The 13,632-nt window shown below is 34.1% G+C and overlaps 2 protein-coding genes and 1 long non-coding RNA gene across 3 annotated transcripts in view; 2 read left to right on the top strand and 1 right to left on the bottom strand.

Moving 5' to 3' along the window:
• Positions 1–13,632, top strand: part of LOC143051566 (uncharacterized) — a 425,778-nt gene that overhangs the window by 30,999 nt on the left and 381,147 nt on the right. The gene's annotated exons all lie outside the window — the stretch shown is intronic.
• Positions 1–13,632, bottom strand: part of LOC143051550 (uncharacterized) — a 576,970-nt gene that overhangs the window by 270,566 nt on the left and 292,772 nt on the right. The window lies entirely within an intron of this gene.
• The window catches only part of LOC143051961 (uncharacterized), a 353,125-nt gene that overhangs the window by 206,975 nt on the left and 132,518 nt on the right, over positions 1–13,632 (top strand). Inside the window, exons 3-6 of the mRNA XM_076224938.1 lie at positions 3,882–3,959; positions 7,821–7,844; positions 8,382–8,405; positions 9,132–9,224. Of these exons, the coding sequence (XP_076081053.1) occupies positions 7,827–7,844; positions 8,382–8,405; positions 9,132–9,224 (135 nt within the window). The 5' untranslated portion in view covers positions 3,882–3,959; positions 7,821–7,826. The remainder of the gene's footprint in view (positions 1–3,881; positions 3,960–7,820; positions 7,845–8,381; positions 8,406–9,131; positions 9,225–13,632) is intronic.

The following is a 13,632-nucleotide window of genomic DNA, read 5'->3' as shown; positions in this document are numbered from 1 at the left end:
TTGCGAACGTCTTTTTGATGGACGGAATACATTTAAGGTCCTCTTGTAACGATATTACATACAACTTACTTTCTTTGCTTCCCCATCATGTGAGGGAACTGACTCCGAAATTGATTTCTGCAAAGGTTGATATCGTAACTCCTATACAGGAGAGTTACAGATCTAAATATATATTGCTCACGTGACACTGATTTGGACGGAAACGTCGAGCAGTAACGTTCGCAAAAAATAAAACAGCCAATGATATTGATTCCTCAAGTCCTTTGACCCCCTTACGTCATCCAAATTTAATATGATTGCTATTTTCAATTATTTATAAAACCTGGGATAAAAATAACTACAATGGGCTGTCTGAGAACCAACAAGAAAATTGCAATCGTGACATACCACAATGGACGGAAAAGACGTGACGTTCGCAACAATATTATTGAATTACCTTTTTTTGCCTTTACCAATAAAAATCTGCCTTAAAGTTATGATTAAAACACAAAAGAAGACTTTTTATTAAAACATAAGTCCATGTTATTAGGCTCCACTTATGAATAATACTTCAAAATTCCACTCCAAATAAGCTGGATGTCAGTAAAGTAGGTCATGATGTCTATATTCCATATTCCAAAAAACACGAACACAGAGTAATTTTTATTTTTATTTACTCAGAAAGACATATTTTATTCAATAACATAATGCATTACTTCATTACACAGTCTGTTTCACAGTTTCAGCAATTCCTTTTTTGGTTGATACAAAAAAACAATACTTCCTTCTTATTGTAAAATCTGCCATACAGAATGTCATTTGCAGGTGTACTTCATATCAAATGAATACACAAGAAACCAATTCGTAATAGTAACATTAGCAACATCTACTATCATGACATTACTTGATTCAACGTTTTGTTGCGAACGTCTTTTTGATGGACGGAATACATTTAAGGTCCTCTTGTAACCATATTACATACAACTTACCTTCTTTGCTTCCCCATCATGTGAGGGAACTGACTCCGAATCTATTTCTGCAAAGGTTGATATCATAACTCCTATACAGGAGAGTTACAGATCTAAATATATATTGCTCACGTGACACTGATTCGATTCCTCAAGTCCTTTGACCCCCTTAGGTCATCCAAATTTAATATGATTGCTATTTTCAATTATTTATAAAACCAGGGATAAAAATAACTACGAAAGGCTATCGCGAACCAACAAGAAAATTGCGATCGTGACACACCACAATAGACGGAAAAGACGTGACCTTCACAATGATATTATTAAAATACCTTTTTAGCCGAAATGGTCAGTTGACCCTTTTAAGAGTTATTGCCCTTTATAGTCAATTTTTAACCATATTTCTAAAATTTTAGTATTCTTTTAAAAAAATCTTCTCCTCTGAAACTACTGGGCCAAATTTAACCAAACTTGGCCACAACCATCATTTGGGTATTTAGTTTTAAAAATCTGTGGCATGACCCTGCCAACCAACCAAGATAGCTGCCATGGCTAAAAATAGAACATAGGGGTAAAATGCAGTTTTTGGCTTATAACTCAAAAACCAGAGCATTTAGAGCAAATCTGGCATGTGGTTAAATTGTTTATTAGGTCAAGATCTATCTGCCCTGAAATTTTCAGATGAATCGGACGACCCATTGTTGGATTGCTGCCCTTAAATTGGTAATTTTAAGGAAATTTTACTGTTTTTGGCTATTATCTTGAATATTATTATAGATAGAGATAAACTGTAAACAGCAATAATGTTCAGCAGCGTAAGATTTACAAATAAGTCAAATGACCGAAATGGTCAGTTAACCCCTTTAAGAGTTATTGCCCTTTATAGTCAATTTTTAACCATTTTTCGTAAATCTTAGTTATCTTTTACAAAAATCTTCTCCTCTGAAACTACTGGGCCAAATTAATCCAAACTTGGCCAAAATCATCTTTGGAGTATATAGTTTAAAAAATGTGTGGCGTGACCCTGCCAACCAACCAAGATGGCCGCCATGGCTAAAAATAGAACATAGGGGTAAAATGTAGATTTTGGCTTATAACTCTAAAGCCAAAGTATTTAGAGCAAATCTGACATGGGGGTAAAATAATCTATTAGGTCAAAATCTATCTGCCCTGAAATTTTCAGACAAATCGGACAACCCGTTGTTGGGTTGCTGACCCTGAATTGGTAATTTTAAGGAAATTTTGCAGTTTTTGCTTATTATCTTGAATATCATTATAGATAGAGAAAAACTGTAAACAGCAATAATGTTCAGCAAAGTAAGATCTACACATAAGTCAAATGATCGAAATGGTCAGTTGACCCATTAAGGAGTTATTGCCCTTTATAGTCAATTTTTAACCATATTTCTAAAATTTTCGAATTCTTTTAAAAAAATCTTCTCCTCTGAAACTACTGGGCCAAATTTAACCAAACTTGGCCACAACCATCATTTGGGTATTTAGTTTTAAAAATCTGTGGCGTGACCCTGCTAACCAACCAAGATAGCCGCCATGGCTAAAAATAGAACATAGGGGTAAAATGCCGTTTTTGGCTTATAACTCAAAAACCAAAGCATTTAGAGCAAATCTTGCGAGGGGTAAAATTGTTAATTAGGTCAAGATCTATCTGCCCTGAAATTTTCAGATGAATCGGACGACCCATTGTTGGATTGCTGCCCCTAAATTGGTAATTTTAAGGAAATTTTACTGTTTTTGGCTATTATCTTGAATATTATTATAGATAGAGATAAACTGTAAACAGCAATAATGTTCAGCAGCGTAAGATTTACAAACAAGTCAAATGACCGAGATGGTCAGTTAACCCCTTTAAGAGTTATTGCCCTTTATAGTCAATTTTTAACCATTTTTCGTAAATCTTAGTTATCTTTTACAAAAATCTTTTCCTCTGAAACTACTGGGCCAAATTAATCCAAACTTGGCCACAATCATCTTTGGAGTATATAGTTTAAAAAATGTGTGGCGTGACCCTGCCAATCAACCAAGATGGCCGCCATGGCTAAAAATAGAACATAGGGGTAAAATGAAGATGTTGGCTTATAACTCTAAAACCAAAGTATTTAGAGCAAATCTGACATGGGGTAAAATAATCTATTAGGTCAAGATCTATCTACCCTGAAATTTTCAGACAAATCGGACAACCCGTTGTTGGGTTGCTGACCCTGAATTGGTAATTTTAAGGAAATTTTGCAGTTTTTGCTTATTATCTTGAATATCATTATAGATAGAGATAAACTGTAAACAGCAATAATGTTCAGCAAAGTAAGATCTACACATAAGTCAACATGATCGAAATTGTCAGTTGACCCATTAAGGAGTTATTGCCCTTTATAGTCAATTTTTAACTATTTTTCTAAAATTTTCGTATTCTTTTAAAAAAATCTTCTCCTCTGAAACTACTGGGCCAAATTTAACCAAACTTGGCCACAACCATCATTCAGGTATCTAGTTTTAAACATGTGTGGCATGACCCTGCCAACCAACCAAGATAGCTGCCATGGCAAAAAATAGAACATAGGGGTAAAATGTAGATTTTGGCTTGTAACTCTAAAACCAAAGTATTTATAGCAAATCTGACATGGGATAAAATAATCTATTAGGTCAAGATCTACCTGCCTTGAAATTTTCAGACAAAACAGACAACCTGTTGTTCGGTTGCTGCCCTAGAATTGGTAATTTTAAGGAAATTTTGCAGTTTTTGGTTATTATCTTGGATATTATAATAGATAGAGATAAACTGTTAACAGCAATAATGTTCAGCAAAGTAAGATCTACAAATAAGTCAACATGACCAAAATTGTCAGTGTATTTCTTAAGGAGTTATTGCCCTTTATAGTCATTTTTTAACAATTTCAATAAATTTTTGTATATTTTTAGAATATATTTTCCACTGTAATTACTGGGCCAAGTTCATCATAGATAGAGATAATTGTAGCAAGAAGAATATCCAGTAAAGTAAGATCTACAAACACATCATGATCACCAAAACACAATATTGTCATGAATTTATCTGTGTCCATTGTTTAATATGCACATAGACCAAGGTGAGCGTCACAGGCTCTTGAGAGCCTCTAGTTTAGCCTTTACCAATAAAAATAAAATCTGCCTTAAAGTTATGATTAAAACACAAAAGAAGACTTTTTATTAAAACATAAGTCCATGTTATTAGGCTCTACTTATGAATAATACTTAAAAATTCCACTCCAAATAAGCTAGATGTCAGTCAAGAAGGTCATGATGTCTATTCCATGTCCAATATTTTGAAATTGAAAACCCTATAATTCTAACAAAAAAACACAAACACAGAGTAATTTTTATTTTTATTTACTCAGAAAGACATATTTTAATCAATAACATAATGCATTACTTCATTACACAGTCTGTTTCACAGTTTCAGCAATTCCTTTTTTGGTTGATACAAAAAAACAATACTTCCTTCTTATTGTAAAATCTGCCATGAATAACGCATAGCTGAGAGGGTGATAGAGCAGATTGTTACCCCGAGAAAACATTGTCAAATGAGGCGAAGCCAAGGTTGATAATGTTTTTCGAGGTGTACAAATCTGCTCTATAACCCTCTCAGCTATGTGTTATTTAATTAATGAGTCCCCTACCGACGAAGACGAAGGGGACTTTAGGTTTGCACTCTGTCCGTCCGTCCATCTGTCTGTCTGTCTGTCCTTCTGTCAGTCCGGCAAATCAGTTTTCCACACATTTTTTCTTCATACTTAAAGATATTGATTTGATATTTGGTATGTTGTTTTATCATGACAAGTTACAGATCAAGTTCGAATTTTGTTCCGGTCTGATAATTTTGTGCAGAGTTGTGGTCCTTGGATTTAGAAAATTAACTCAAATATTCGGTTTTCCACACTTTTTTCTGTCATTCTTGAAGATATTGATTTTATAATTGATACATTGTTTTATCATGACAAGTAATTACAGATCAAATTCAAATTTTGTTCCGGTCTGATAATTTTGTGCAGAGTTATGGTCCTTGGACTTAGATAATTTACTCAAATAATCTGTTTTCCGCACTTTTTATACGACGCAAAAATTGACAAACACAAGGTTTATGACCACAAGGTCGTCGTCGTCGTCCGAAGACTGTTAGTTTTCGCACTCTAACTTTAGTAGGAGTGAAAAGAAATCTATGAAATTTAAACACAAGGTTTATGACCACAAAAGGACGGTTGGGAATGATTTTTGAAGTTTTGGTCCCAACAGTTTAGAAATTAGGGGCCAAAAAGGGCCCAACTAAGCATTTTCTTGGTTTCGCACTTTAACTTTAGTTTAAGTCAATAGAAAACTATGAAAATTTGACACAAGGTTTATGACTACAAAAGGAAGGTTGGGATTGATTTTGGGAGTTTTGGTTTCAACACTTTAGGAAATAGGGGCCAAAAAATGGCCCAAATAAGCATTATTCTTGGTTTTCGCACAATAACATTAGTATAAGTAAATAGAAATCTATGAAATTTAAACACAAGGTTTATGACCACAAAAGGAAGGTTGGGAATAATTTTGGAAGTTGAGGTCCCAACAGTTTTGGAATTAGGGGCCAAAACGGGGCGTAAAGAAGCATTTTTCTTTGTTTTCTCACCATAACTTTAGTATAAGTAAATAAAAATCTATGAAATTTAAACACAAGGTTTATGACCATAAAAGGAAGGTAAGGATTGATTTTGGGAGTTTTGGTCCCGACAGTTTAGGAATAAGGGGCCCAAAGGGTCCAAAATTAAACTTTGTTTGATTTCATCAAAAATTGAATAATTAAGGTTCTTTGATATGCCAAATCTAACTGTGTATATATATTCTTAATTTTTGGTCCCGTTTTCAATTTGGTCTACATTAAGGTACAAAGGGTCCAAAATTGTATTCAGTTTGATTTTTACAAAAATTGAATTCTTGGGCTTCTTTGATATATGTTAAATCTAGACATGTACTTAGATTTATGATTATGGGCCCAGTTTTCAAGTTGGTCAAAATCAGGATCCAAAATTATTATATTAAATATTGTGCAATAGCAAGAAATATTCAATTACACAGTATTCAGCAATAGCAAGAAATCTTCAATTGCATAGTATTGTGCAATAGCAAGAAATCTTCAATTGCACAGTATTGTGCAATAGCAAGAAATCTTCAATTGCACAGTATTGTGCAATAGCAAGTATTTTCAATTGCACAATATTGCGCAATAGCAAGAAATATCTAATTGCACAGTATTGCGCAATAGCAAGAAATTTTCAATTGGAGTTATCTTTCATGGTCCAGAATAGTAGTTGAATCAACTTAAATCATTGTTTTATACAATATACAATGTATATTCACTTTTACTACCAACTGATATATTAAAACAATCTTTACCATTCAGTGATAACAAGCACTTTTTTTTACATTTTAATATTTTATGATGTACTTAAATGAGTAGTAATTGTTGCAAACTCCATTAGAAATTTGAATTGAGATCAGTTTTGGAATAAGGGAAAGGGGGATGTGGAAAAAAATTGGGGGGGGGGGGGTTCAATTTTTCTCATTTCACATTTCATAAATAAAAAGAATATTTCTTCAAACATTTTGTTGAGAGGATTTATATTCAACAGCATAGTGAATTGCTCAAAGGCAAAAAAAAATAATTTAAGTTCATTAGACCACATTCATTCTGTGTCAGAAACCTATGCTGTGTCAACTATTTAATCACAATCCAAATTTAGAGCTGAATCCAGCTTGAATGTTGTGTCCATACTTGCCCCAACCGTTCAGGGTTCAACCTCTGCGGTCGTATAAAGCTGCGCCCTGCGGAGCATCTGGTTACAGCATCTATTTAAAAAAGAGTAACTTTGTTTGAAAGTTTATCTAATTTACTTGTATACGGTGGAATGTAATAAAAGGACATGGTTAGAGGATAATCAATTTGGAGAAATTACAGATTTTATCAATTTCAATATTTAATAGTATTGGGTCAATCTAAATATGACATCATGATTACAACACTAATCAATGTATTCTTCATAAAATTACAACTCCTGTTCAACCTCTCCTCATTCTTTATGTGCCTGTTCCACCTCGGGAGCTTGTAGTTCAGTGGCTATCACTGGTTCTTTTGTCTGTCATATTTGTTTTTCTTAAATAGTTTTGTTATAAATTAGGCGCAAGTTTTCTCAATTGAATTGTTTCATATTTTCATGTTGAGGCCATTTATAGCTGACTTTATGGTATGGCTTTTTAACCAGATTTTCGAAGTTAAATCAGTTATTGATTTTGGGATGTAAGGCGGCCGTGCAGGCAGGCGGCTGCCAATTAGTGTCCATTCATTTACATGAAAACAAATTTAGATATATGTTGTTTCCTGTGACTAAATGAAGGTCAAGTTCAATTTTCATGATTTTAGCTTTCTTGATGTTAAGTTATGTATTTGGCAAAACTTTTAGGAATTTTGGTTCTCAATGCTCTTCAACTTTGTACTTTAATTGGCTTTTTTAACTTTTTTGGATTCGAGCGTCACTGATGAGTCTTTTGTAGACGAAACGCGCGTCTGGCGCGTTTACTAAATTTAGTCCTGGTATCTATGATGAGTTTATTTATAACCCTTTCCCAAGAATTTAATTTTTGATGGTTTAATCCATTTCTGTACAAAACATTTTTAAAAGACATTGTATCAATGATAAATGACATTTTAAGTTTTTTTCTTGTTTCTTTATTAAAATGTTGGTAAATTGTTTGAAGAATTTTCTGAACTTAAGTTGATAGTTGTCTCATATGTAATCATATCTCCTTATTTTTATAAATATACAAGGATTTCATTTTCTTTTACAGGATATAATGGCAAGTTCGGATGAGGTAAGTATTTTTTCTTAAAAGTCATGTGACCTATGTTGTCTATAAACTGTACAGAAAGATACAGAAGTGCAGTATTCCTAGGGGGAGAACAGGAGAAATCAAGATTACTACAGTGAACAGAATTTCAAAGGGAAATAACTCATTTTTTAAAGCATTTTTAAAAGACATTGTATAAAGGATAACTGACATTTAAAGTTTTTTTCTTGTTTCTTTGGTCAAATGTTGGTAAATTGTTTGAAGAATTTTCTGAATTTTATATATATAATTTTATGAAGTGAACTCCTCTAATCAGATAATGATCTATTTTTATTAAAGGATATATTTTATTACATTTAAAGTTGTTGGCATGGATAGAGAAGTTGCAGATCTATATTAGTTTGTGTCACTTGACAGCCTCTTGTTCTTATTGTTGAAGGCCGTACCATCGCCTATAATTGCTTACATCCACTTCATTTGAACTTAAGTTGATAGTTGTCTCATTGGTAATCATATCTCCTTATTTTTATAAATATACAATGATTTCATTTTCTTTTACAGGATACAATGGCAAGTTGGGATGAGGTAAGTTTTTCTTCTTAAAAGTCAATGTCATGTGACCTATGTCATGTGACATATGTTGTCTATAAACTGTATATTAAGATACAGGCGTGCAATATTCTAAGGGAAAGAACAGGAGAAATCAAAATGACTACAGTGAATTTCAATATACAAAATTCCAGGAGACAAAAAGAAATGTAAGACATTGTAGGACATTCACAACTCTTTTAAGTCGAAAAGAATCTGACAACGCCATGAAAAAAAAAAATTAAAAACAATCAAAATTCAACAGTCTACATTACATGCATTAGTCATTTCAGGGCCTTTTATAGCTGACTATGCCATATGGGCTTTGATCATTGTTGAAGGCCGTACAGTGACCTATGGTTGTTATTTTCGGTGTCATTTGGTCTACTTTGTAGAATTGTCTCATTGGCAATCATACCACATCTTCTTTTTATATTAAAAACATTACATAGAAAACTAAAGACCTAGCAACACAAACCTCAACAAAAACTTAGGCTGATCTCAAAACTGATGCATAATACAATTATGACAATTGTCTACAGACTTTTCTTTAAAAAAAAACCTCTGAAATTATAGACAACAATGTCACTCCTTCTTGGTAATCACTGTATTTGGTATAAACTGTTGAAACTGTAAACATGAAGCTTGTTAAATTCAATTATTACATTTATAATACATTTGTATGTTCTAGAGGAAAATGTAAAAGCTTTGTTTTGCTTACAGAAACTTATTACAGCTGCAAGGGAGGGGAATATACAAGTGGTAGAAATATGTATAGAGAACGGAGCTAGTTTGGAATGTAGAGATCATGATATGGTAAGTGAGGTAAAATGTTTAGCACATATAAAGTTATTTATTATATAGTACACACAATATGAATCAGTCAAATATTACTCTTGTTTATGCTCAGTGATTAAATGTTAATTTTTAGTTATTGCAAATACCCTTGTCTCAAAATATTAAGAAACATCATTACGCAACCTGAATGTATATAGAACTCTTGTATTCAACAAAAACAGTGTGAAACATCATTACACACCACCAAAATATACAGCTCCTGTATTCAACACCAACACCCAAGTGAAAAAGTGAAAAACCACATTAAGTACATGAAGTAGAAGAAGAATGCCATGGTCAGACAAAAAGACAAACAACAGCCACAAACAAACATGAAATACTTCATTACACCAATGAATACCACTCCAGTTTGTATGTCAGTAAGTTTGCTGTCTGATACTTCATAACTGTATACAACTGAAATATTGTGATTTACTTCATTACACTGATGAATACCACTCCAGTTTGTATGTCAGAAAGTTTGCTGTCTGATACTTCATAACTGTATACAACTGATATATTGTGATTTACTTTATTACACTGATGAATACCACTCCAGTTTGTATGTCAGAAAGTTTGCTGTCTGATACTTCATAACTGTATACAACTGATATATTGTGATTTACTTCATTACACTGATGAATACCACTCCAGTTTGTATGTCAAAGGGTTGCTGTCTGATACTTCCTAACTGTTTACAACTGAAATATTGTGATTTACTTTATTACACTGATGAATACCACTCTAGTTTGTATGTCAAAGGGTTGCTGTCTGATACTTCATAACTGTATACAACTGAAATATTGTGATTTACTTCATTACACTGATGAATACCACTCCAGTTTGTATGTCAAAGGGTTGCTGTCTGATACTTCATAACTGTATACAACTGAAATATTGTGATTTACTTTATTACACTGATGAATACCACTCCAGTTTGTATGTCAAAGGGTTGCTGTCTGATACATCCTAACTGTATACAACTGAAATATTGTGATTTACTTTATTACACTGATGAATACCACTCCAGTTTGTATGTCAAAGGGTTGCTGTCTGATACTTCATAACTGTATACAACTGAAATATTGTGATTTACTTTATTACACTGATGAATACCACTCCAGTTTGTATGTCAAAGGGTTGCTGTCTGATACTTCATAACTGTATACAACTGAAATATTGTGATTTACTTCATTACACTGATGAATACCACTCCAGTTTGTATGTCAAAGGGTTGCTGTCTGATACTTCATAACTGTATACAACTGAAATATTGTGATTTACTTCATTACACTGATGAATACCACTCCAGTTTGTATGTCAAAGGGTTGCTGTCTGATACTTCCTAACTGTTTACAACTGAAATATTGTGATTTACTTCATTACACTGATGAATACCACTCCAGTTTGTATGATAAAGGGTTGCTGTCTGATACTTTCTTACTGTATACAACTGAAATAGCGTGATTTACTTTATTACACTGATGAATACCATGACTTGAGACTTGACACCTGATCATACAACTTTCATTGACCACTCCTGTTCTAAACATGTCATGTGACACCTGATTCTACAACATATATTAACCACCCTTGTACTGAACATGACATGTGACCCTTGATTATGCAACATACATTTACCACCCCTGTACTGAACATGACATGTAATACTAGATCATACCACATACATTTACCTCTTCTGTACTGAACATGACATGTGACAACTGATCATACAACATTCATTTACTAGTACCACTCCAGTACTAAACATAACATGTGACACCTGATCATACAATATTCATTAACCACTCTTGTACTGAACAGCACATGTGACACCTGATTATACAACATTCATTTACCACTCCAGTACTATTAAAACATGACATGTGACACCTGATCATACAACATGCATTACCACTCTTGTACTGAACATGACATGTGACGCCTGATCAGACAACATTGAGTTAACCACACCAGTAATAAACATGACATGTACCACCTGATCATACAACATTGATTTACCACTCTTGTACTGAACCTGACATGTGACACCTGATTATACAACCTGCATTTACCACTCTTGTACTGAACCTGACATGTGACCCCTGATCATACAACATTGATTTACCACTCTTGTACTGAACCTGACATGTGCCACCTGATCATACAACATTGATTTACCACTCTTGTACTGAACCTCACATGTGACACCTGATCATACGACTTTCATTCACCACTCTTGTACTGAACATGACATGTAACACCAGATCATACCACATACATTTACCTCTTCTGTACTGAACATGACATGTGACACCTGATTATACAACATTCATTAACCACTCCAGTACTAAACATGACATGTGACACCTGATCATACAACATGCTTTACCACTCTTGTACTGAACATGACATGTGACACCTGATCAGACAACATTGAGTTAACCACTCCAGTAATAAACATGACATGTGACACCTGATCATACAACATTCATTTACCCCTTTTGTACTGAACATGACATGTGACACCTGATTATACAACCTGCATTTACCACTCTTGTACTGAACATGACATGTAACACCTGATCATACAACATTCATTTACTACTCCTGTACTGAACATGACATGTGACACCTGATTATACAACCTGCATTTACCACTCCTGTACTGAACATGACATGTGACACCTGATCATACAACATTCATTTACTACTCCTGTACTGAACATGACATGTGACACCTGATTATACAACCTGCATTTACAACTCTTGTACTGAACATGACATGTGACACCTGATTATACAACATTCATTAACCACTCCAGTACTAAACATGACATGTGACACCTGATCATACAACATGCTTTACCACTCTTGTACTGAACATGACATGTGACACCTGATCAGACAACATTGAGTTAACCACTCCAGTAATAAACATGACATGTGACACCTGATCATACAACATTCATTTACCCCTTTTGTACTGAACATGACATGTGACACCTGATTATACAACCTGCATTTACCACTCTTGTACTGAACATGACATGTAACACCTGATCATACAACATTCATTTACTACTCCTGTACTGAACATGACATGTGACACCTGATTATACAACCTGCATTTACCACTCCTGTACTGAACATGACATGTGACACCTGATCATACAACATTCATTTACTACTCCTGTACTGAACATGACATGTGACACCTGATTATACAACCTGCATTTACCACTCTTGTACTGAACATGACATGTGACACCTGATTATACAACATTCATTAACCACTCCAGTACTAAACATGACATGTGACACCTGATCATACAACATGCTTTACCACTCTTGTACTGAACATGACATGTGACACCTGATCAGACAACATTGAGTTAACCACTCCAGTAATAAACATGACATGTGACACCTGATCATACAACATTCATTTACCCCTTTTGTACTGAACATGACATGTGACACCTGATTATACAACCTGCATTTACCACTCTTGTACTGAACATGACATGTAACACCTGATCATACAACATTCATTTACTACTCCTGTACTGAACATGACATGTGACACCTGATTATACAACCTGCATTTACCTCTCCTGTACTGAATATGACATGTGACACCTGATCATACAACATTCATTTACTACTCCTGTACTGAACATGACATGTGACACCTGATTATACAACATTCATTTACCACTCTTGTACTGAATATGACATGTGACACCTGATCATACAACATTCATTTACCCCTTTTGTACTGAACATGACATGTAACACCTGAGCATACAACATTCATTTACTACTCCTGTACTGAACATGACATGTGACACCTGATTATACAACCTGCATTTACCACTCTTGTACTGAACATGACATGTAACCCCTGATCATACAACATTCATTTACTACTCCTATACTGAACATGACATGTGACACCTGATTATACAACCTGCATTTACCTCTCCTGTACTGAACATGACATGTGACACCTGAGTATACAACCTGCATTTACCTCTCCTGTACTGAATATGACATGTGACACCTGATCATACAACATTCATTTACTACTCCTGTACTGAACATGACATGTGACACCTGATTATACAACATAAAATTGAGAATGGAAATGGGGAATGTGTCAAAGAGACAACAACCCGACCAAATAAAAAACAACAGCAGAGGGTCACCAACAGGTCTTCAATTTAGCGAGAAATTCCCGCACCCGGAGGCGTCCCTCAGCTGGCCCCTAAACAAATATATACTAGTCCAGTGATAATGAACGCCATACTAATTTCCAAATTGTACACAAGAAACTAAAATTAAAATAATACAAGACTAACAAAGGCCAGAGGCTCCTGACTTG

This window comes from Mytilus galloprovincialis, chromosome 11 (assembly GCF_965363235.1).
Source record: "Mytilus galloprovincialis chromosome 11, xbMytGall1.hap1.1, whole genome shotgun sequence".
In the NCBI taxonomy this organism is placed as follows: Eukaryota; Metazoa; Mollusca; class Bivalvia; order Mytilida; family Mytilidae; genus Mytilus; species Mytilus galloprovincialis.
The sequence above is the reverse complement of the archived record's forward strand: the minus strand, read 5'-3'. Positions and strand labels throughout refer to the sequence as shown.